The 24,493-nt window shown below is 45.9% G+C and overlaps 1 protein-coding gene across 1 annotated transcript; it reads left to right on the top strand.

Annotated features, from left to right (window-relative positions):
• Positions 1-21,567: 21,567 nt before the first annotated feature.
• On the top strand, positions 21,568-23,112 carry OSR1 (odd-skipped related transcription factor 1; the record flags this gene model as incomplete). The annotated part of the gene is made up of 2 exons (XM_082480550.1): positions 21,568-22,214; positions 22,777-23,112. 2 exons carry the CDS (start codon positions 21,568-21,570, stop codon positions 22,910-22,912), a joined length of 783 nt encoding a protein of 260 aa, XP_082336676.1. The 3' UTR covers positions 22,913-23,112.
• Between the last annotated feature and the right edge of the window lie 1,381 nt (positions 23,113-24,493).

Here is a 24,493-nt window from a genome sequence, read left to right as displayed (position 1 = left end):
GTCTGAACAGCTCTAGAATGGAGGGGGAAAACGTTTTTCCTACTTGTTCCTGCAGGAAGTAAAGACAGACTCAGACTGACTGTGTCCGCTTAAGCTCCAACTAAGTATTCTGGGTTTCAGAGAATGATTCCAGCTCTATTAATTCCCAAAAGCATGTAAAATCAATGTTTTGACTTTGGAGTGCTTCTGTGAGTAACCAAGACACCTGAGTGTTGAGTCCAGCCTAAGCACTGTTGACCTGTTGACATAATGTCTAGGACCTGAAAGGGGAGATAATCTGAGCATATTTATGCTCAATGCACTGCCACTTTTCTTAAAAAGTAGATGGGAACTAGACCAGCATCTTTTATTATATTGCTTGTAGCTGTGACAGTGATTCAGAACTACCCCAGCCTGAAGAATTTTGAACCTTCTGCTCCCAACCCTGTGTGAAAGTACCCAAAGTATTAGACCACCAACAAAAGAAAACAATGTGTGTTATTTTGTGTGTGTACACAAAATGTACACACATGGCTACACACATGTATGCACAAACATGTGTACACATGCACACACACAAACACCCAAGTTTATGTTTGTGCATCCACAAATGGTGTTTGATCATGAAACCATGTGCTAGGACCGTTCCCTGAGAACTGTGGAAATCCTTCCTTTTGGTCCTTTTTTCCTAACATTTGTAAGAAATGTTGTCCTTTGACCTTAAATGCACAAAACACAGCCTCTAATGGCATGGGACCAGGGTGGTGGTTCACATGCTGGGAGATATGTATAGTCAATGCAGGGTTAGTGAAAGCAGTGTAGCCCAAGGCTCAAACTCCAAACTTCAGCCTTGGCTACAACCAGTCTATCCATTGAGGCTGCTCCCACCTGCCATGAATGCAGGAAGGTACGCCCCCTCCTTCTGACACCTTGTTTCCTCTCCTGTGATGTGGTGGTGGCAAAACTCATGTTCCCACTGCTTTGGTAATGTGAGAAACACCTAATCCTACAGCAGGGAATAGGTGATAGCGATTAATATTTCATGTCAAGAGAACCCCTGACTCCAACCCTCCAGGAAATCTGTACCTGCTTAAAATGCAACTGCATAATCAAGGAGCAGAGGTCACAGGAACTTTGGACATCTTGGACATCTGTTCTTCTTAGCTATGAGAGCTGGTAAAGAAGGTTAGTCAGAACCGTTCATCCTCCCATCCCCAACACATACCCCTTTCAAGAATGAATTCTGCACATTCTGCCCTTACACCGATTAGTTCTGTTTTCATGATGAATGAATGGTGGTTGTGATCCTTGCCAAAAAGAAAACCCCTTCAAATGATTAATCTTTAGTAAAACTTAAAAGGCTCAAGCATGTTCATGTGTTATTTGGAAAAATACGGTTAACAGAAGTCATCGAGTCATAATGTCACCTTCACTTAACTAAACGTGAAATCAACAGATTTGGTGGGTTCAGGCCAAGTCTGACTAGACAGTAATGTGCATTGCAAAGGCTACACCCTACCCACTGGTATTGCTTGGCAAGGCTTGCTGGAAGCATCAACAGAGAAACCCTAGATCGAATGAGGGGAGGATAGGGCTATCTTTTTTACCACCTTGTATCCTGAAAGCCTGAAGGCCACAAGCAATATGAGAAAGTGACTCTGTGCCAAATGTATTTGTGCACAGTAGATGCGAAAGGAACGGAGTCTAAAATAAGTTACATGAATAGCACTCTGCGATTGCCTGCTTCTTCCAACCGATTCCAAGGCAGCCAGCTCCAGAGGCAAACTTCTACACTGCAGCTTTCCAAAACTGAATAAGATGGTGCTCTTCCCTGTTGTTTTTTGCACTTCCTCCTGAGAAAACAGAATCATTTCAGTTATAATTGCTAGTGATTACTAGTGATCACTCTGTTGGCAACTCAAGTTAAAAAAATCAACCAAACAAATATAAACTTTATAAAAAAATTGTGGTTAATTTCTCTGTATCATCTGGGGGTTTTTGTACCATACTAAACCCTGTGCATATATCAGAGTGGTAAAAGCTCATTGTGTATCTGCAGAGTCCATTGCACACAGAGTTTAAGTCCACTGCAATTCAATGATAACAGCTCTTAAAAAGTCATAGAGACTGAAGGAAAACTCCACTGCAGAAAGTTGCTTTGAAGTGAATCTTCAGCCTAACAGTCACAGTCCGGCTGTGCAAATGATGCAAAAATAATATCTGAGAAGAAGGATTCAGCTAAAGATTCTTACTCATTTTTTGTCGTGTTATTCTGTAAGAAGTTTTTGGACAGAAATTCTATCTTCATGCAAATCTGGGGAATGTAGGGGTGCTGTAAAATGTCTGCAGTTTACACACCCATGCTGAGAGCTCTAACACAAAGTATTGAGACAAAGAAAAACAAGAATATATAATCATAAAGTTAATGAATGTGTGAAAACACAAAGCAGTCTCCCTTGCAAGCAGTTTGCAAGACACTCATTGCCAGACAAATAAGTTAATGTGACATCCATCAAATAATTTAAAATAAAGACAGATTAGGAAGAGATTCAATTCAGAATCCATAAGTAAAATGTCATGAAGTATGACATTTAAAGCTTCGTCTGATCTGAAAAGTTAAGCTCAGTCAGTTATTCACAGCACCTGCTCTGTATTTAGCAATACAGTAGTTCAGCTAATTCTACCAATAATTGACTTAAAAACTGCCTTTAATAGTCTACAGAATGCAAGTAAGAACAAAAAAGTATAGATTCAGTCTTTATGCAAAAAAAAAAAAAAAAAAGAAACCAAAACAAACCAACCCCAAAAAAAACTTTGCTGCAGAAAAAAGAAATATAACGGGAAGATCTTTGACAATGACAAAAAAGGTGAAAAGGATACTATAGTCCTGTAAGACAGGAAGCCGGGACTGTATGGTCACTGGAATGCAATACTGTTAGTTCCTGTGAGAAGTAGATGGAAAATATCTAAACTCAACCACAGCTACAAACATCTGGATGCTCAGCTGCCCTGTTGGCTGAGAGGAAGCAGGTGCAGTTATCCTCTTGGTTTGAATTAGCCTTACTCTGTTCAAGGTAGACATCACTGGAAGAGGCTAATGGCCCCCAGACGGAAACAAGACCAGTCCCCACACAGTGGACAGGACTGTCCAGATTTCAGTGGAAGAAACAGAGCTTGGGTACAGCCACAATAAGGATCTCATCTTTGAAGATCATAACCTTTTCCTTACTTTCTTTCCTCAGTAGACCCTCTCCCTTGAGCCAACCAGAGAGAGATGAGAGAGCCTCAAAAGATCTCTGTTAAGAGGAAGAGACTCAGCTGGCCTGCGTACAACAAGGCTTCAAGTACGGAGGTGTGTACTGATAGGATGTATCTGTTCAGCAAGCAGATTTGTAACTAACAACATTGTTTAGGTCAACTGAATTGGAAAAAAACAGCTAAATTGTACAACTGCCTGGTTTGTGAAGAGCACAGTCTTACTCCAAAGGAGGCTATATTTCAGATGGTGTGTGTTAATCAAGCTTATTTGTACGGAGGAGTGGGACTGTACATACAAACACTGCATACCCTGTCTTGGGTACCAAGTAGCTTTGACGCGTAATTGCTGTGGAAGCCACCAGGCTGCCCAGGAAAGTGGTGGAATTGCCATCCCTGGAGGTATTTAAAAGACGGGTAGACGTGGAGCTTAGAGACATGGTTGAGTGGTGGTTTTGGCAGTGTTAGGTTGGTGGTTGGACTCAGTGATCTTAAAGGTCCCTTCCAACCTTGACAGTTCTATGATTCTATGATTCTATGATTCTATGATAAGGAACTCATCTGTACCATTTGCCTATGTAAGAATTCAAAATGAAACAGATGCAGAAGAAGGTTCGTCAAAAGGAAGCTGAACATGAAGCATCCATCTTTCTGAACAGGGTTTGTTTACCTTAGAACACAAAAGCCAAGGGGAAGGAACACCAAGGAAGAAAAACAGTTTAAATTAGCACAAGAACACATGGGTATAATAAAATGCCCATGGGATGTAAGATGTGGGATGTTAAGAGTTTGAAATTAATTTCTAATAGGGATAAATAAACAAAACCCAAAAATAATTCTCCATAGCTTTACAATGATGCATAAGAAATTAATGAAAAGACAATACAAAACCGGATGCCCAGTGAACAGAGGCCCAAACTGCCTTGACTCAGAAAAACTGTTCAAATTCATCTTCCAGCCTTAGTTCATTCCCGTAACTATAGATCCCAGGGTAGTAACTGGCCAGAAGAAGTTGTGATGTCTGACCAGAGAACAGCTGTTAGTGAAGAGGTAAGGTTCAATTTTGTGGCTCGACTCTTAGCTCTGAGACATATGTAATGTCTTCAGCTGGTTGAGTTAGGCATACTTTTCCATCAGAGTCAGAAAGAATAGATAAAGTTATTTGGGATAATAAGGTCACCGGCCTAATTTTGGGTATGCTCAGCTGAGATATGACATGCACTTACTCAGATCTTCCATCCTATTCTGTCAGATTTTATATAAAGCTTCCTTGACCAACCACAGATGCCCTAGCACTGCTTATTCTTTAATTTCTTTCTCTAGCATTTGAATGTAGATGGGATGAAGATATGGATAGGTTACCTCCAGGTTATGAGCTTACAGCAGCTGCTGTTTCTGCTGTTTTGTAGATCTGCTTCAGCATACCGCTTTCCTTGTGCTCCATGTCATATACGGTTATACTGCAAGTAAAAGAATGCAAGTTAAAAATCAAAGTTAAAAATTTTCTATACAGCAAGTTAAAGCATGCACGTAAGTAATTGCTACAGAGGAACTAGTCATCATAGGACAACCTAGCTTGTGCCACAGTAACTGATTTCTGTGTCCTATCTTCTCATCCAAACCCCGATACTCATTAATTCAGGGCTCTGCTGGAGTTTGTTTGATCAGATGTGGAAGGACATTAAAATCACAGGCAGCTAGCACTGCCAGCAATCCCTGTTCTCTGGACACCACTGCCACCTGCTCGAAGGACAGATGACTATATTCAGTTTGACATGAGACCTCCTCAGCTCTTTTCTTTCATTCATTTATGCTTAAAGTCAGAAATACATGTCTCTAGTCCTGCCCTAAATCTGCCCCAAAGAAACACTCGCTGTTTAGCAGCTCACCGCTGCTTTATGTGAGCAAGGTTTTGTGAAAACACGTACAATTTAGGAAGTCATTTTGGCAAACTGACAGTTCCAGACAAATGCTCCCCAAATTGCGCTGTGACTACACCGGGACAGAATAGATCAGTAGCTGAGACGAGGCCAAGTCAAAGAAAATGCAGACTGCTAGCAGCTATTTTCCCCTCTGTGAAATACGATATCTAATATTTCTCTTTACATAATCCCTGGCAGTTTGGTGAGTGAGTTTCACCTACCTTTTACAGATGGGGGCACCAGAGCAGAGAATTGGTCAAGTGATTTGAACAAAGCTATAGATGAGTTTGGTAGAAGCGGTTGACCTAATCCCAAGCCTCTTCATTCATAAGCCCATTTGCCCCTTTCTTGGGTAGAGAAGCATGGGTTTAGTGCTCCCATTCACCATCACACTGGTGACATCCTCAGTTGCTTCGGTTGTTTGTTCTGCTGGTGTTCTCTGATCATCCTTATTACCACAAACTGAGCAGAAATTGTTGGTTTGGAGTTCATCTTTTTGTTAGACTATGTTCCTATTGTTTTCTAAATGAGCTCACAGGAATGTCTTTTAATTCTTTTGGCTCTTCTAACCAATACGTCCATTTTGGATTCTCAGCATTATACTTACCTTTTATGTTATACACATCTTTTTTTTTTTTTTAATTATTCCACTGTTCCTGCTTCCTGCTTTTTTTTTTTAACTTCAGTACTATTGTCAGTTTTGTGATATAGAGCGTTGAATTGAAATTCAAATGTAATGTAAATTGGAAGTAAGGGGGTTTAATAGTCTCTCATGTTTCTTTATTGCTGCCTTCCATTTTGGAGAACTAGTCATGTTTTCCTTTCCTTCTCTGCTTTGTTGGCTGCATTGATGGGTGAATTCCTATACCTTGCTCCGTGCTAGCCTCACACTGAGTGCTGTCCCCTTCCATGGGACTCTTGGTCACTGAGTCTGGATGAACCCAGACTTCATTGCCTTTCCCACTGCTGAGTCCAGAACCTGCTGGCTGTGAATCTTTTTCCTGTGGCTTGTGCATTCACAATCCTCACCAAGAAAACTTAAATCCATATTAGCTCTGAAGAATGGACCCATTGGGTTTTGGGTTAAGGTGTAATGGTCTACCCAAAGCAGATTGGGATCTTTTGTCTGGCTCAGCTGACTATAGTGCAGAAACTAAGAAAAAAAGGTAACAACATTTACCTGACTTATTCATTTGTTGCAAAAATCTATTATCTCTACTAAACTGTGTAGTGTTGCTTACCAAAATGTCTAAAAAAGGTAAGTCATAAGATGGTGAGCTTTAGAATTGAGAGGTGTTCCCTTTCCCATTACAGGAATAAGAACTATTTCTAATGAGATGTAAAAATCTCCAGTTACTATTTAGTAACAGCAAATAAAAGTAGTAACAGCAAATAAAAGACTCCGTGGCAACACAGATATCACAAAGGAAACCACAAAGATTCCTGGTACAAACATAAGGGAAAGAAAGAGGATATATACATTTTAAAATAGCATTTAACAAAACTTACCCATACAAAAACATTGAAGCCTCGGGAGACTATTATTCATGTTGAAATATTTGATTAGTATTATTTTCAAACATCAGTGCAAAACGGTGTCACACAGACATTTTCACATGAAAATTATTTTTTCCTTGCAGGCAGAAGCTCCCACAATCAACGCTTTAACTGGAGAGAGCATGGACTGCGGGCGATTTCAGCCGCGGTAAACTGATGAATAATGACTTTAGCAAACGCTGGGTAGAAAAGCGCAGCACTAAGAGGGTTTTGGCCAGCAGGTGGCGAGTTTTCTTCAGGATTGCACTTTCAAGAAAAGATTTTTATGGTCCCGACTATTCAATAATGCCCTGACCGTATTATTCCTGCAGTTTTACATACAAAAGCCTATCTCAAAATAACCTTAAGGGTCTGACCCCAAACCACAAATAGCAGGAAGTTCTCGGTTAGAGTTGAAACTCTGTCAGTACTTAACCATCCCCTTGGGCCAAGGTATTACAGCATATTTGGTATTTAGGATCACCTGACGGCACAAAGCCCCCCCCTGTTAGATGACCTTTATCTCTAACCCTTCAGCATAGATGGCTATGATAGAAAATCGTCTTTCCGACTTGACTCTTAACTTCCTTTGCTTTTGTGACTTTTAGCTGATCCCTCGCCTTTATTTCCATGTAGTTTCAGTGGGAATTTATATCCTTTTTGAAAGCTAACACTAAAAAAAAAAAAAAAGGGAAAAACAAAGGGCATGCCATTTTTTCTATAGTGATGGTATATATTTAGAAACTACTAAAAACAGGAAAGGCATTGTGTGAGATTATACAACTAAAATTCTGATTTCTTATATATTGTCCTCAATAAACCTCATTTTAGGGTTGTTCTAAATAATAAAACCCTTGCCAGACTAGTATTTCTATGTAGTTTAGCCAGACACTAGTTCTATATTAGTAACAATAATACTTTGTGTTAAAATAACACCTTTCCAGTGAGTACAAGCCAAGAAATTGAATTTACAGTGATACGGTACTGCAGTTGTTAGATATTACTGTCACTGAAGTCAATTGTAAAAAATCATATAGATTTCTGTAGAGGAAAACTGGAACTCCACAACTGCTTCAAAATCACACAGTCATGTCAGCAATGTGTACGGCCAGCGATCGACTAGCCTCTGGCAATCATCATATCATAGAGGAGAGGGGGCGTGGATGTGATTTAGAGGACTGGGGACTGATGTCACTGAATTAAAAATGTCCTTGTCCCCTGTGGAGGGTTGGCCATCGCGCCTGCCAGCAGTGCTGGTCAATTAGCTGCAGAGCTGCAGCCAACTGAAGGGGAAGCGGTGCTGGGGGAAGCGGTGCTGGGGGAAGCGGTGCTGGGGTCACCAGCTATCGACAACACATTTGTGTGCAGCAGGGAAGGTGACCCCAGCGCACGAGCCTTTAGTCCTGCAGCGGATTCCTCTGTCACTCCACAGGAGCTGAAAGAGCGGCAGTCCCACATATTCACTGAAATAGTGAATGCCCCAAACCTGTTGTTAAAGTTGACTCCCACTGCCTACTGGGCCAGGCTCAGTAGTCCTGAGCCCTTGAAGGCTTTCCAAGGCCCAGGCCCAGGATATTTAAAATACCACCCACATTTCTCAGCTGTAGTCTGTGAGTCAACAGATCTGACCCAACAGAGCTGCCCCAGGAGCCCGTCCAAGGCTGCAGAGTGGGTTTGCACAGGATCTTCACAATCTTCAGTGCCTCGTCACTCTGCTTTCTGTTCTGGACAGGCACGGCAGTTGGTGCATCAAAGCCATGGAAATGAAATGCCTTAATGCCCACAGCACTGGGAAGAGGGTTGGAGTTCTGTGGCACAAACATTGGTCAAATCTCCCCTCATGCTTCTGCATGTGGACTGAATGTGCCTTTGGGCTCTGGTGCCCAGTCCATTGGGGCGAAGAGATATGAGTATTGGCAAGTGAATGAACTTAGAGCCTTGTTTCATCACTTATCCCGGGATCTATGCAGTGAACAAAGCCATAACAAGATCCCAAATAATTAGGATGTAAAACCGGGAGTCCTGTTTGTGTTGCCGTCTCCAGTACTGCTAAGCCCAAAGGAGATGCTGAATTGCTGCCACAAAGTGTTGCTGTGATAAATTCCAGGAAAAGCTTTTCCAACCACTTCTTGCACAAGAAAAAGGTTTCATTTTTCAGTCATAACAAGATTCTTGTCACGTAGGTGTGTCATCTATCAACTACTGCAGGTAAGTACTTTGTTAACTACTGAAGATAAAACCTGATAAAAATGCAGAAATAGAGAAGACGTATCTATCCCACCTATGTTCAGGCAATGAATTGAGATGCCTAAAATAGGGACCATTGGCTCTGTGTACGTACCATCGTGTAGTCAATCAAAAAAAGATAAGTTTCTCTGAAAAGTGAATGAGATCTCAACATGGGTTGGCTTTACCTCTGCTCTCTGAAGAATCTGGGAGTTGACACTCCTAAATTAGGTGCAACAGTTTAATTGGAAGAGTAACACATCTGGACTGAGTTACAGGTGTAAGTGAAGACAGAGAATGAGTTTCCTTTGCTTTCGGGAAGTGCTGGATCCACTGGAGGTTACTAGCTCAACGTCACTGTGATGAAATCCCTCAAGGGAATATAAATCTTGTGGAATGCTGATTCCAGTCCTGCGTTTGACAGACCATGGCAAGCAAATGCTGCCTTCATTCCCTAAAAGTTATGGAGGCGTCCTTTAACCATTAGCTATAGTAAATATTAGCCTTATCAAATACACGTTGTTCCAAAAATTTCAAAAGAAAAAGGTGGCTCACATTCCCTGAATCAATATACTTGTGCCCCTAATTCTAGGCTATCTGTCTTAATCTTTCTCTGTGTCTACATATACATACAAAAGTAATTTCCTTTCCTATGTGTACATATATATATGTATACATATGTACCTCTAATTCCACACATACCTTTTTTTAACACCTAGAAATAATTCTTTCACTTCTGTGAGGTATCATTCTTTGTGATCCTTTTTCATAGCCAAACCTGAGCTGGGTGAGTTGGAGGATACTCCTGCTAAGTTTCCAGGCTAGTAGAAACGTGTATTTTATAGCAGTAGAGAAAGGACTTCTCTGTAAAACATGTGGCATAGGCATAATCCACAGCAAAATGATGCGATGTCCAGGCTTTGCTGGCATTCCACTTGAGCGTCCCAATTCGCACTGGTCTTTGTCTCATAGGCCCATTCTGAGCTCATGTCACCAAAAACTTCAGTTCCTGTGGGGTCATTAAATCTTTACTCAATTTCCAGCAGATATGGGAATTGTATGAGAGCGAATGCAATGTACACAAATCATTCCAGCCACCCTTGTATTAAATGAACTTTTTTAAGAAGCTGGTTTTGACCTGATAGAATATAATGGTTTCAAGGGAACCATATAGCCATTACAATCCATCATATAAATGAATACTTAGGGACACCTAAATCCAAAGATTATTTGACTGTTATACATATACTTGCACAAAGGGGCCTGGAGGATAGACCCCTCAAATCTGCAGTGAAAACATCTGTACTTTTAGGAAATTTTTCTTAAATATGAGCACATACATAAACTTCCTCAGATTTCCAAAATGATCAGTTCATTTTAAATCAAAGTGACCCCCAGCATCAAATTGCATTTTGGATGTATTGCTAGCAAATTATCAGTTTAGAAAAGCAAAGGAGTTTAGAATGATAAAGGGTATTTTATATGACCAGTTCTGATTGCAGACCCTGGCTTCTCCATGACCTGATGGTTTTTCATGTGTTATTAATTATTGTGTACTGTACTCCTTTAACATCTATGGCAGATACTGTAAAGCTGAGGAAAAGCAAGCAATATAAAATAGAAAAATGTTCTCCAAACCCTGCTTTCGCTTCCTTTTGTTGCTCTCTTGTAATGTAAAAACAGATAAATGGTTTCCTCTTTCAAATACAACAAAAAGAAATGACTCCTGGGAGGAGCCCTGGGATGCCAAGTTTGAGCCTGGATTGAATTTTTATGACCACTGTAAAAACTCCTGAAAATAGGAAATTATAATGGAAATGCTGACTCTTGCTGCAGCAGTGTGAGCAGCACCAACTCGGCATTATTAGTGATCTAAAGGGGCTGGACGTTAAAGTGGAATCATTTACACAACCGACTTCACACCCCTTTGCAAACAAGGGGTGTGTGTATGGGGGGGGGGGGTGGTGGTGAGGGGAGATCTTGCACTTAATTAGTTGCTTGCAAAATCCATTGTGATTCTTGAAGAAGACAAATCCCCTATCGCTCTATTCCGTGCTCTGGATTTTCTTTTCCAGTCCGCAAAAATTGCTGGCAGAGGTCTGTCTCCGCTGGGTGACCAGCCCACGATGCGAAGGGGACGCAGGGCCACGCCGCGCCGTGACTCTGCGCAGGCACAGGGAGGCTGTGCTCAGCGCCGGCGGATCGCTCCCCCTCTGCAGTAGCTCCCTGGCGAAGGGCAGCAGTAGAGAAAGGCGCTGGGTCACATCTCAGCACCGCACTAAAAATCAAGCAAACGATTTCCCCCTCGCTAACAAAATGGAGATGCTCCTAAGTTTGGCTTTTATTTTCGGGGAGCCCTAGAAATAGAAGTGGGGTTTAAAAAAAAAGGGGGCAAAAGTTGGCGGAACAACGTTATATCCATCTCTGTGCCGATTTTTTTTTTGGGAGGGGGGATGGGGGCGGGGGCGGGAGTTGCTATCCAGAAGAGCGTTTACTCGCATCGCGGGAGCAGTTTCCACCCGCGTTGTTTGCCGCTATTCTTCTGTTCTTTCGCCTCTTGTCATTAGCAGCTACTAAAATAATAAGGCTACGTGGGACCTGAGGGGCGAACTGGGGGCGGGGGGGCGGGGGGGCGGGACGACACCAGTTTCGGAAAGGGGGTGAGGGAGCGCCCGCGCTGCCGCTGGCGCCCGACTCCGCACCCCGCCGCCCCCCGCGCTCCCCGTCCGCGCTCCAGCGCGCTTCGGGCTCAGCCTCGACGGGCCCGTGGCTCTTTCTGGCCTTTTCTGACTTTCCCGTTTCCATCCGAGTCCGGTTTATCCCGAGAAGGGGGAGGGCGGGGGGGGGGGGGCGGTCAGAGCCCGCAGACTCTAATCCCTCACCTCCGTCGACACCAAGCCCACAAGAAGACGAAAAACTAGGCAAAAACTAAGCAAAGCAAAAATAAAATAAATTAAAAATATAGAGATAGATAACCCCCAGGTGCCACTGATAACCAGGGGGGCTGTCTCGGGGGGGGACACACCTCGCCCCGTGTGGGCGTGAGGGCGAAGGGGGGGAACGCTGCAGTGCACTTGTGCCTGCCCTTCCCCGCGTCCCTCCCAGCCGAGCTCCGGGAGCGGAGAGGTTTTGGAAAAGCCGCCGAGCAGAGCCGGCAGCTCTGCCCTGCTCCCCTCTCCCTTCCCCCGGGAGCTTTGGGAACTGCAGGGCTGCCGACCGGAGGCAGCTTTGACCAGGCATCTCCCACCCACTGCCGCGTTGCGGGGGGCGAGATGTTTGCTGGACTCCGGGCGGCCAAACAGCCCTTGAAACCCGCCGAGCACACAAACATCCCCACCCTGCCCCGCCGGACCCGCTTCTCCTCGCAACCCCAGCGAGGCGCCTGCGGCTGATGCTTCGCAAGTGGCGCGGTTGTTTCTCCTCAATAAAAGCTTTTTCAAGGCACAAGCGCCCTTCCCCGGTGGGGAGAAAGTCCCACGGAAGCAAAAGGGAGTTTTCTCCTCCACACGGCTACGGGCTGGGGCCGGGAATCGTTATTCTGCCAAGGTTTAAGTGGGTCCCGAAAGTGAAGCCGGGTGCCCCAGCTGAGGGAGGGAAGAGGAACACCAGTCAGCCTTCTCCCAGCAGACGTGTAGGTGCATCCAGGGATGCCCGGCATTCACACGACCTTAAACCAGAGGAGGAGCGATCCCCAGTACCTGCGCTGCGCAGGATTAGCCTTTGAACCCAGAACTCGTTGGAGACGAGGTGACAAGCGCAGCGGGCTCCCTAAGCGAGGGAAGGGGAAATGCCCTCAGATGCGCTCCCCGTGTCCCCCAGTCTGCTCCGCAGGTGGGACACGAAGCCGCCTCTCCCGCACCGGCACGGGCACCGGCACCAGCCCCGGCGGCCGCGGGGAGAGGCGGCAGCGTTCGGTGCCGGCCCCGGCGCTGCGGGAGCGGAGCGGGGAAGGCAGCCCCGGTGTGGTGGCCGGCTGGTGCCGTCCGGGATGCTACTCCCCGAAAAAAGGGGGACACAGCCGCGGGGGAGGGGCTTCACCTTGCCGATACGAGGGGCAGGATAGGGACGGGGATGGTTTTGGGAAGGGGATGCAGGTGGGAAATAGGGATGGGGGCTCCGGTCTCCCCAGTCACCCCACAGATTTCTCGTGAAACGAATTGGGTTTCGCTGTCACGTCTAAATCCTACAAACGTGGCTGGCTTTGGGAGCAGATGCCTTCATTTTTTACGAGTCTCTTGAAGTTGTAACATTCCTAATCGACAGCAGATCTTCGCTGTGGAAAAGCGCAGCGTATTCCCTGCGTGTCAGTGCTAATAGTGGTTTTGTATCCCGTTCCCGGTATTAGGTTCCCCACCGTTACAAGTTGACATAATGCAAATTAGCAAGGGACATCATAAAAATCCATCCGAGAATAAAGGTTTTGGAACAGCATACCCTTCATAACTTAAACACCAGATATTTAAACCAAATGCACTTAACAAGACAGTTAACCTGAAACTTCAGTTCAGTCGCCAGTGGGTTGACAAGTCCAAATATTTTTATTTTTTAACAAATACGTAAATATCAGACTATACGTTATCCAGGAAGCTTTCAGCTGCAGCTTCCAGTAATACTCTGGGATGGAATAATATTCCAACGACCCGCTTTGATTATAAACTATTTTCGCGTGGGAATCATTTTCTGTGTCTCCCTCCCCCGTATACACTGAGATCTTTTACTGCCCTTTATTTCGATGTTTAACTATATATTTCGGAATGATAGTTTCTGTAACTGGAGGAGTATTTTTTGGGTTTGTTTTTTTTTTTTTTTTTTGTTCCCTTAAAAGGCAGCACGTGCAGGTATTGTTGATGTTGTCGTGTTTATCATGTCAACTAATCTGCTACTTCTCTAAAGAGAATTGCGATTTTTGTTTTACTAATGCGTTCACCCACCCCCAGCTATACCAAGATTCTTCCTACCGGAGAAGAGAAAACTCCAGTTAGAAGAGAGTATCTCCGGTCTGTTTCTTGGTTTAGGAACACTTGGGGATCTTACATTCGTCTTCTGACAACAGGACTTGAAAACAATTTTTGAAAATACAAACTTATTCGAAGGCATCAACTTACAGTATCGGGCACAGAATCACACTCTCGACATTCAGACTCCCGGAACAGGAATAAAAGTGCTAAGTTTTGGGTTTGGGATTTTTTTTTTTTTTTGGGGGGGGGGTAATAAGAAAGAAAAAGAAAGAAAGAAAATAACAGCATGAAATGAGAGAGAACTGAAGAAGCCGGGATGAGGGAACGTCTTTGCTTCGCCTCCGCCTCATAAAAATGCCACTCGTTTACAAAAGGAGGGAACGAAAATCTCTTCCCCTGCCCAAAGCAGTGAGCAGTATTGGACCCCCGACTCTCCCCAGAAATAGGGGTGTTTTGGGGAAGAAATGGCAGTGCTAAGGCTTGCTTCGCCACGCTACTGTCGTGTTCATGAACGCTTATTCTACAGGATGATAACACAGTCTTTTCTTATTGCTGTTTTGTTGATGATATTTATTTATTTATTTATTTATTTGCTTGTTTGTTTGTTTTTCCTTCGGAGATGGGCAAAAAACAGTGTAACAACGGCAGTGACATGAACAATAAAAAAAACGCATGTGTGTCCCCGAGCACGGTACCATGTTATCCTGATGGATCTGTCTTCGCTAGCGTATTATATTACCCTGGTTCCTCGGGACAATGTAATACACCCAAGCAATTTTTCCCCCTTCACGGATCTAAAGGAGTGTGAATGGATGGATGAATAGAAAAACAAATAAGCAAGGAGATTATGGCCTCGGGATTAATTATAAAGCACGTTTAACCTTTTTCTTTCGAGGGTTATTTTGCTTTGCCTGCTTCGCCCGGGTAGGCTGACTCCCCCCGGAGGGCTAAGCCGGGCTCAGCGGCTTCCGATCCGCGGCGGATCCGCGGGACTTCGCATGCCGCGGAACCCCTCCCGAGGTGCGGGGAGAGCCTGTCCCGGGCCGTGGGAGGAGGGAAGGGAGGAAGGCACGGAGGTCAGGGGCGCTGGGGCGGCAAGTGGGGACCGGGAGGGATGCTGGGGCGGGGGGAGGTAGCGGCTCTAACCCGGGGGTGGACCCCTCACAGGTAAGCGGCTCCTGGGATCCTCTCGCAGGATCTTCTCAGAGAGGGATAATAACTTGCGATCCCCAAATCCTGCCGGAGGGAGCAGATCCCTCCCTCCATCCTCCCCCCAATTTTCTTTTTTCTTTGTTTTCCCCCCTTTCCTTTCTTTCTGCCTTTCTCCCGCTCCCTCCCAGGGCAGGTCCCGGTGAGTCCTGTCCCGCGGCTCGGCGGGGGCCAGCCGGGAGCGGAGCGGTGCGGAGCGATGCGGAGCGGTGCGGAGCGGAGCAGCGGGACGGGCTCTATGCCGGAGCGCGCTCCGCCAGCGCGAAGCTGCACCGGGACCCCCCCTAAGCCCCCCCACGGGAGGCCGCTCCGCCGCGGGGACCCTGGGGAGATGCCCCGGGGGAGGCTGCGGAGGGGCGGGGGGGGGGGGGGGGGGAGATCACACGTTTGCGGGCTGCGAGCCCCGAGCTGCTGCGCCTCCAGGAGAAGCGGGTTGAAAAGTTGGTTCTTCCCAGCCAGAAACTTTCTCCCTGCCTGCGCATGCCCGGAGTGTGGTGGGAGGTTGAGGGGGGAGCTGGGAGGGAGTGGGGGGGGTTGAAATAAGGAGGAGGCTGGAGGGAAGGGATCGGTTCAGTCTGAGCTCGGCTGCTCCCGGGCGCGTTTGCACTCCGGCAGAGGCAGACGGCGCCGGGAGCAGGAGGAGGCAGAGCACCTCCGGCCCCATCGGCCAGAGCACCTGGACGCCCGGCCCCGCTGCTCGCTCGGATCTGCCTGTACCCGCTGGAGGAGCAGTGGGGTGGGGTGGGGAGAGAGCTGTGCCCCCCAGGGCCAGCAGTGACACTGACCTAGCCCAACCTCTCTCTTTTTTTTTTTTTTTTAATTATTATTTTTTTCCCCTTCTATTATTTTTTTTTCCATTATTTTATTTTACCAGCTCCAACTTAGCCCAGGATCTTTTAATTGCTGCCAGCGGTGGAGCACAGATCGGGATTAGGTAAATAAAAAGAACAACTCATTTTGTTTGTTTTTTTGTTTTGTTTTGCCAAGCCTTGGGGGTTGGGGATATCTATCCAAACACCTCCTTTTCTCTCCTTCCTTCCTTTCTTTCTTTCTTTCTTTCCCCTTATCCCCTCCCACCATCCCCTGGACGGTGCAGAAGAAGTGGGGAAACTGTTGTTCACGTGAGGAGGACTGTTCTCCTTGGGGCGGGCGGAGGGCTGGGGGAAGCCTTCACACGGGGCTCGGCTATTTTGATGCTATTTAAAGATTTGCCTTCCCCTTTCAAAGTTGCTTACCCCCCTTGCGGGGAAGCTGTGTTTTTAACCCGAGCTAAAAATGACACATACGAGCTGCAAACCAGAAGCCTGAATGTCCTTTATGGACTTGAACGTTCAGCTTCTCTCCTCTCTATTCTTTCCTTTTCTTTTCTTTCCTTTCCTATTCTTTCCTTTCATTTTCTTTCATTTTCTTTCCTTTTTCTCTTCTTTCTGTTCTTTCTTTCTTTTCAGCTCAATTTTTAGTGTTTTAGGGTCCGAGCGGTCTTCTCTGTTTCCTCTCAAGGCCATAACAGAAATCTGGTGTTTATATTTGTCTGAATGGATCAAAACAAGTTCACCGCAGAAGAGACCGAGCTTCTCTCGAGGCAGAGCCTATAAAGTGTCAGTGCAAAGCCGAGGATTAGGGTATAGTTGTTATAGTTGGCTTTTGGGAGGGAAACTATAAAAATCGAGCATTTTGGAGATTACCATAGCGCTGCGGGAATTGTCCGATCAAACGCGAGAAGGGCAGGAGGGCGAAAGCCGCGTCCCGGACAGGTGCACAGTAGGTCCAGTTTTGCAAATCCGAAGCCAATTGAGAAAAAAGGGCCAACCCCTTAACCAGCGCGGAGCTGGGGACCCTGCGGCGGCAACACCGCGTTGCTCCGCGGCGCTGCGCGGCGGGAGCCCGGCTGCGGCTGCGGCTGCGGGGCGGCCGGGGACGGCCGGGCCGGGGATGCGCCTCGGGGGCCCCGCGGGGGTGTCACCGTAAAGGTTTTGCCACCGTGGCCGTGCGTGTCGTGGCCGTGGGAAGTAAGGAGCACAGAAGGAAGGAATCCTCCCTGCCGCCGGGAGAGGGGAAGGACGATTTATTCGTGCGCAGGGGGAGGCAGCGGGAGTTTCTCTAGGGAGCAAGCAAGAATGAATCTTGTGCTGGGGACCTTTCTACACCCGAGGGGATTTAAAAACCACACACGCAAGAAGTCCTAACCAACCTAAAAACTTCTGCAGGGAGAGGCCGGAGGAGCCTGGCCCCTGCGGCCGCCCCGCCGGCACCCACCCGCGCCCGCCTCCCGCCCGCCGAGCCCGCCCGTGGCCCTCCTAGCCACGGTCCCGCCAGGATGCGGGCCCGGGGATATTTTTGTTGTTGTTGTTTCGGATAAAGGCTGCCCCGGGCAGTGTAGAAATCGCTGGTGCAGTCGGACTCCGGTTGTTATTATTATTAATTATTATTATTGCGAGACTAAAATCCGCCGCATTCATCCGCCTTCGCGATGGTGGTCTGGAGGAACTTGTCAACACCGATTTCGTGATAAAATGTGAACGATGATTTTATAAGGATTGAGCGGAGATATCCAAGGCATATGCTGACTGAGTCCTTCCAGTCCTCATTAATGTTAGCAATTAACTCTTTCACGCTCAATTAGCCCCGAATAAACCTGCTTTAATAGATTCTGCACACTTCATTAATACTTTGAATAAATCTGTACTGAACAATGCACTTTATTCCTCAAGAGCACCACGCTCGAATAATGCGGAGCAAAAGGGCAATTTTATTCCCTTTCCAGTTAGTTTCCCAAACACAGACAAATTGTAAGCTCTATTTCCTCGCTTAAACTGATAGGAAGGGAAAATCTCGTCCCCTCAAAGGGGACAAAATAAGTAGCCGACCTGGTGGCAAAATGCTACACACCGATGTGATGCAGCCGAAAGGACAGAGCTGGAAGACTTTAAAGGATTCAGGCGAAACAGGGGACTTTTTTTGACAGATGAACCTGATTGCTGTATTTTGAGCCTATCCCAAGAATGCGGGATCTTATGCCCACTACTTTATCATGTTTGTAAAAATAAGCAACATTCTCAGGGTAATTTACCTCCTTCATTCTCCCATGTGGAACTAATTAGCAAACCTCATTATTTATGAGTCAGGTATTTAATGTAACAAATATCCCTTTCAAAAGACACATCGGAAATTGATAATTCAAGGTAGAAAGGAAAAATACCGACTAGCCACAAGATTACTTAAAAATCCATTTAATTTCGCCCCTTGCTATGCTACCAGCAAAAAGGCGGCTGGATTTTTCTTTCTTTTTTTTTTTTTTTTTTTTTTTTTGGCGTATAGGGGAGGTAAAATTTAATCTGGAAGGTTAAGATTACAATGGTGTTAAAACAATGGCAACTGGACAATAGCATTACCGTATCTTCAAACAGGACAAAGGGTAAGAAAGCTGGAGACAGATGTAGTCTTTCAAGTTTATGATCCTATTTTGCAGGGTAAATTTATCTTGGCATGAGTGGGTTTTGTTTCAGTTAGAACACAAGTGGTTTGTTCTTAATTACTCACCGAGCTAGTTTGTGTTAAAAAAGAAAACCCCGCACAGTTTTATTGTGATGGGGGAATTCAAGCAGAGAACTCGCGGGGTCTTCTTCTTTAAAAAAATAAAAATAAAAAAGGAGCCCCGATAACGATCTGTTTACATGAAACAGAATTAAAGGTGGAGGTGACACCGAAATCAAAGAAACGTTGATCTCTCTGCGGGCAAGCGGGAGAGCGGAGAGTTACTACGCCGTGAAATACATTCGCTTTGATGTCCCGAAGAGAGGGGACTTTTTTATGAAATACTCTGCTCTTCATCTACATTTTTGACTATCCCGGTCGCACAGAGCAAAAGCGTAGCTTACATTTCTGGAAAAGTGCCAAGAAACTTGTAGTAACGTGAACACTCTGCTCCCACCTCCCCTTTTCCTCTTTTTTTTTTCTCTCACTTTTTCTTTTCCCCATGTTTTCTTTCTTTTTATTTTCTTTTTCCTTTTTTTTTTTTTTTTTTTTTTTAAATAATAGAATTGCTCTAGAAAAAAAAACCGCGAGTGCAAAGCATGCTATTGTGGCCCGACTGTATTTCTCCTTGGTTTCTGCCCCCTTCTTCATCAGGGAAATCGAAAGAGATTTTTTTTAAAATGTTATCAAGCAAGAATTTATGCAACTTGGCATAGTAGATTTTTGCTTATATATTCCATATTAGATGTTTTCTAAGGATACAAAGAAAGAAAGGTTGTTAAGCCCAGAAATTAACTCAGTTTGCATTAGCATGTTTCATGCTTCAGAGATCTAGGGCTACCTAGACAGGAAAACAGACACGGAGCCGTTGTGACAGACAGAAACAGACAGTTCAGGTATCCGACCAAGAGTGTTTTCTGCGTACTTTGCTCTCGGGGTCATCGATTGAGGCATTTGTGCTGTGAAGTGGACATGCCTAGTGTATGGGCAGCACTAACAGACTAAAGAGCATTTCCCCAATTGAACAACAAAACAGTCCGTTTGGTTCATCGTCCCTAAATAGTTTTTTTTTAAAAAAAAAGGGGGGGGGGGGGGGGAAGAGAGGAGAGGGAGGAGAATGCAATGTGTGCACTTTTCAATCAGCCACTATCCAAAATGTATCCAATTAAAAAAGGCAAAATGTCACAATCTCTTATTCTGGGTCATTGCGATGGAATTCCTCTAAGGTTTGGGTCTCTCTTCCTGCTTCTGATTTATGTAGAGCAGTGTGAAAGGTGGACCCGGCATATAGAGCTGCTCAGAGTAAACTTCTCCCTCTCACACCCTCCCAGCCGCAGTTCCTTGGTCCAGGCAACAGCTCACATATAAATCAGATTTGTTTCCCTGGTCTTTAGACCTCTTCTGCCACCAGTTTCCACCCCTCCAGCCCAGAGGGACAATTAGTGCTCTGCAGCACTTTGCTGTCTCCTTTTCTCCAAAGAGAGGCCTTTTTACTCTTCATATGGGGATGAACTGACCCTCCAGGCTGTGTGCTTCGAGGATCCGGCTGGGACCCTGTGGGGATGTTGTGGCGATTCTACAGTGACTCAGCAGGAACCCTATAGGGGATCTTACGGGGACCCTATATGCACCCTGCGGGAACCCTGCAGCAGACCTGTGGAGATCTTATGAGCACCCTGTGTGGACTCTACGGGCGCTCTATGGGGATCCTGCTGGAAAACAGTCCCACTGACAGCAAATCCCGGAGCTGACTGGGGGAAAAGTTCATAATATATAAGCTCTGAGCCATGGGGTATGGAGGAGGCTCCCTGCGCTGCAGCCAGAGGGGGCAACTGCGGCCCCACCACCAGCACTCGGGAGGCATCTCCTGCCAAATGGTTGATAGCAGCCGGGGCTGAATTTGCAGACAGGGCCAGATGCGCTTCAATGCTGCTGCCTGGTAGCGTTTTCTCTTTCACCTTGTGGGGTGGAATGGGTAGGGATCTGGCCCGGAGGAGAGGCTGGGGTCTTGGTGGGACCCTGAAACACAGAGCAAAGTGGTGGCACCCGGGCCAGGGAAGGGCTGCAGCCCTGCGGCGCTGCAGCTGGTGGGCTGGGTGTCCCCATGGGAAGTGTCCCTCCAGCCTTCGCCTTTTTGCCGTTTGAAGCGTTCTAATTAAGCGATTGCCTAGATTAGGATGTGGGCTTAAAGCCAGGCACTTCCCCCTGGGGAGAGCAAATGGCACTTCAGATTTGTCACCCGAACCCAGCATTTTCCCATTTCTTTTTGCAGTACGTAAGAGGGAAGGCTGTTGGCTGGTATTTTCTCCCCTAAAAAAAGTTCGTGGATTTTCTTTTCTTGAATGAGGGAGGACGTGCAGTTCTGAGTACCCAACTGCCTCCACCACCCCAGAGGCAGAGGTTTGGCCAAGGCCAGATCGCAGGGAGCTGAGCGACCCAGGGGCAGCCAGCTCTCTGCACCCTCTCCCCATGTCACCTCAAGGGTCAGGGCTAAAGGCAGATTTTGTGGACAGAAGTAGTGGGCTATTATATATTATATTATATATTATGTATTATATTATACAATGAGCACTACTCTCTAAAGGCTGAGGGTGCCCAGGAAGGGATTTTAAATTACATGAGAGAAGCCTGAGCTTTGTAGGCCAAACCAGCATCTCTTTGCTCTCCCTGGACAGAAGATCATCAGAGGTCTACCTAGCACAGGGATGCTGTTGAGGGGGGGGTGAATGCTTGTGGATGGGGTATAACTTTTGTGTGCAAGAGACAGGGAGGGGGAGAGTCTAGAGACCTCTGGGGATACACTCACAGCCAAGAGCTTGTCAGGCCTCTCCAAGTCCAAGGCAGCCTCTTCCTGTGGCTTTGGAGAAGGGCATTAATGAGGGGTGAGGTAAGAAATTCCCTCTGCTTTTATCTTCATATAAATCCACCTCTCCCTCTTCCCCCCTCCATCTTTATTTTCCAGATCTTTTCCTCCCCTGTTCCCAAGATCCTCCTCCTGAGCGGCCACCATGGGAAGTAAGACCCTGCCGGCCCCAGTGCCTATCCATCCTTCCCTCCAGCTCACCAACTACTCCTTCCTGCAAGCGTTCAACGGGCTGCCTGCCGTGCCCTCTGACCACCTCTCCAACCTCTATGGCTTCAGCGCCCTACACGCTGTACACCTGCACCAGTGGACTTTGGGGTACCCGGCCATGCATCTGCCCCGCTCCTCCTTCTCCAAAGTGCCCAGCGTGTCAAGCCTGGTGGATGCACGGTTCCAGCTGCCGACCTTCCCGCTCTTCCCACATGTCATCCAGCCCAAGCAAGAGGCCACTAACGTGACCCTCAAAGCCAAACCCCGCTTCGACTTTGCCAATTTAGCAGTGGCTGCCACACAAGAGGACCATTCTAAACTGGGACAGGGAGACAATCAGGGCTCACCCCCAGGGCTGGGGTCTTTGCTTGAGGTGACTAAACTCTCTCCAGAGAAGAAACCCACACGGGGAAGGTTACCATCCAAAACCAAGAAGGAGTTTGTGTGTAAATTCTGTGGCAGGCACTTCACCAAGTCCTACAACCTTTTGATCCATGAAAGAACCCACACCGATGAACGGCCCTACACGTGTGACATTTGCCACAAGGCCTTCAGAAGACAGGATCACCTGAGGGATCACAGGTAATGCTTCTTTTTCTCCTGTCCATTTTTCCTTGTGTATCTGTACCCTCTTGGTTAGTCACCTAGACTCATGAAGGTGCTTGTATGAAAAGTCATGTCCCTGGCCAGCCAGCGGTTTTCCCTCTAGGTTTTCCTCTGCTGATTGCTGGTGGAGGAGCCCAGATATCTCACTTTGGAAGACAAGCCTATTGTTGTACTCACTCACCCTGCAAAAATAACTTGCACAGCCTTCTCCTTAGCTTCCACAGACATTGTCACCCTCCATTTGCATTGTCTTGTGTCCTCTGCCTTTGTGATCATTCAGGAGGGTCATGAAGACACGCAGACTGATGATCCTCATGTTAGAGAGAAGCTCTTTATCCCTAAGAAAGGTACCCTTGTGAGCCTCCAGCACTACTTTCTCTTCTTGCACATACGTACGGATGATTGCCCGAGTGCCGCACTCCAGCATTCACGGTCTCAGCAGTAGGTGTAAATAGCTCCAGCGTGTTGTCCGTCAGGTAGCTCACTGCTGAGGTCAGGCCGGTGATTTCTGATATCTCAACTGTTTTTCTCTCCCTAGATATATCCATTCTAAAGAAAAACCCTTTAAGTGTCAAGAATGCGGGAAAGGATTTTGCCAGTCCAGAACGCTAGCTGTCCACAAGACACTGCACACGCAAGTAAAGGAACTGAAACCCGCCAAACTTAAGTGCTGAATCTCCAGCTTCTATGAACTTTTCCTCCCCTTCAGACTTTACACCAAAACCAGAGCAGAAACAAAACTTTCAGGATGGGAGCACTGAACTTTGTGTTTTGTTTTTGTTTGTACTTTAAAAAGAGCAAAATCCGTGCCGTCGTCCGTACCCCTCATCCCCCCGCCCAAGCAACTAACTTCCTAAGTCGTGGGTGAAAATATTAATTTGCATTTTAAATATACATGAAAGATGCAGAGAGTGCTAGCTGACTTGTGTGGCTTTGATAAACTTTATGCCAAAAGGTGGTGCTCATGTGTTGGACAGGAATCTCTTCAAAACCAAACAACAACCCACAACCCCCCCTCCACTGAATCCTAATAAAAAACCCCAAAATCGTAGCTTCCAAAAGTATTACTTTAAAAAAAAAAAAACAACCTCTTATTTTATACTTTTTTTTTTTTTTTGACTGTATAAAGCTTCTTATTTTTACACTTCAGGAAATACAGAGAGTTCCAGAAGACAATTAAGAACTGAAATGATGGTTTCTCGTCACAGCACCATTAGGACAAGGAGAAGGGCAACTTGCAAATCTCATTTGCTAGTTTGTTTTCTGAAAAGGAGAAGAAAATTAATGTTTGGAAATGACCTAAATCTCTCAAGTGAGGAGTCCTATCATGCGCTAGCGAATGCATCCAGATCTTAGACCTGCAGGTCCCCGGTGTGCGGGACAAATCAGTGTTCATGGGACATGGAGACCTTTTTTTGGCCTTGTGGTCTAGTGCGCTGTGAGGAGGTTTGTACCTTGTGGACTTATTTAAAAAACCCAGAGGAAAGAAGAGATGGCAATACGTCAAACTGACGGTATGCACAACTTGGTTTTAGTGGTACTTTACAGTCTTCGTGCGTCCTGATGACAGAGAACAAATCTCAACCTGAGAGCGTATTTTTTTAAATGCTGGCTTTCTGAACAGTGTATTCAAATTAAGAGACATTCCAATAAGTTTTGTTTATTAAAAAAAAAAAAAAGTTGTATGGCTGTTTGGCACTTTATGCTGATTATTGGTAATTGACATTTATCACTGGATTGTGTGTGTTTTTTAAGTATTAAAATAAATGGATATTTTACAGGCAAGTCTGCACGGACTACATATGTGTTCATTTGGTTTCTGGTCTCTTCCCTAGCAAACCCCCTCTGTCAATATTCAGAACCTTTTATTTCTTAATTTTTTTTTTTTTTTAATTAGTTTGGTATTTCCTCAGTGCTTGTTTCTACCAGCCTTGGAAAGTCTGGATCTTTCTTCCTTTATGCTTAAGCTTTCCCCTTCCTCTTTTCCTTTTTTTTTTCCTTTTTTTTTTTTTTTTTTTTGAGGCTGACAAATGTAAACAAATTTGCAGGGAGTCAAATAATTTCGCTGGCAGTGTGGAAAAAAAAAATCGTCTTGGGTAACTAAATCTTGGGTATTAGCTGATAAGATTAGGTGTCAGGAGTGTTATAAAACAAATCAGATGAATAATGGGCACACTGTTGCTGCTTTCACAGCCTGAAGGCGCTGCGGGGAGGGCCGCCTTCGCACACCCTTCCCTTCGCTTGTCAGGAGCGGG

This window comes from Vanellus vanellus, assembly GCF_965231255.1.
Source record: "Vanellus vanellus genome assembly, chromosome: 3".
In the NCBI taxonomy this organism is placed as follows: Eukaryota; Metazoa; Chordata; class Aves; order Charadriiformes; family Charadriidae; genus Vanellus; species Vanellus vanellus.
Note: the sequence above shows the minus strand (reverse complement) of the source record. Positions and strands in the feature narration are given on the sequence as shown.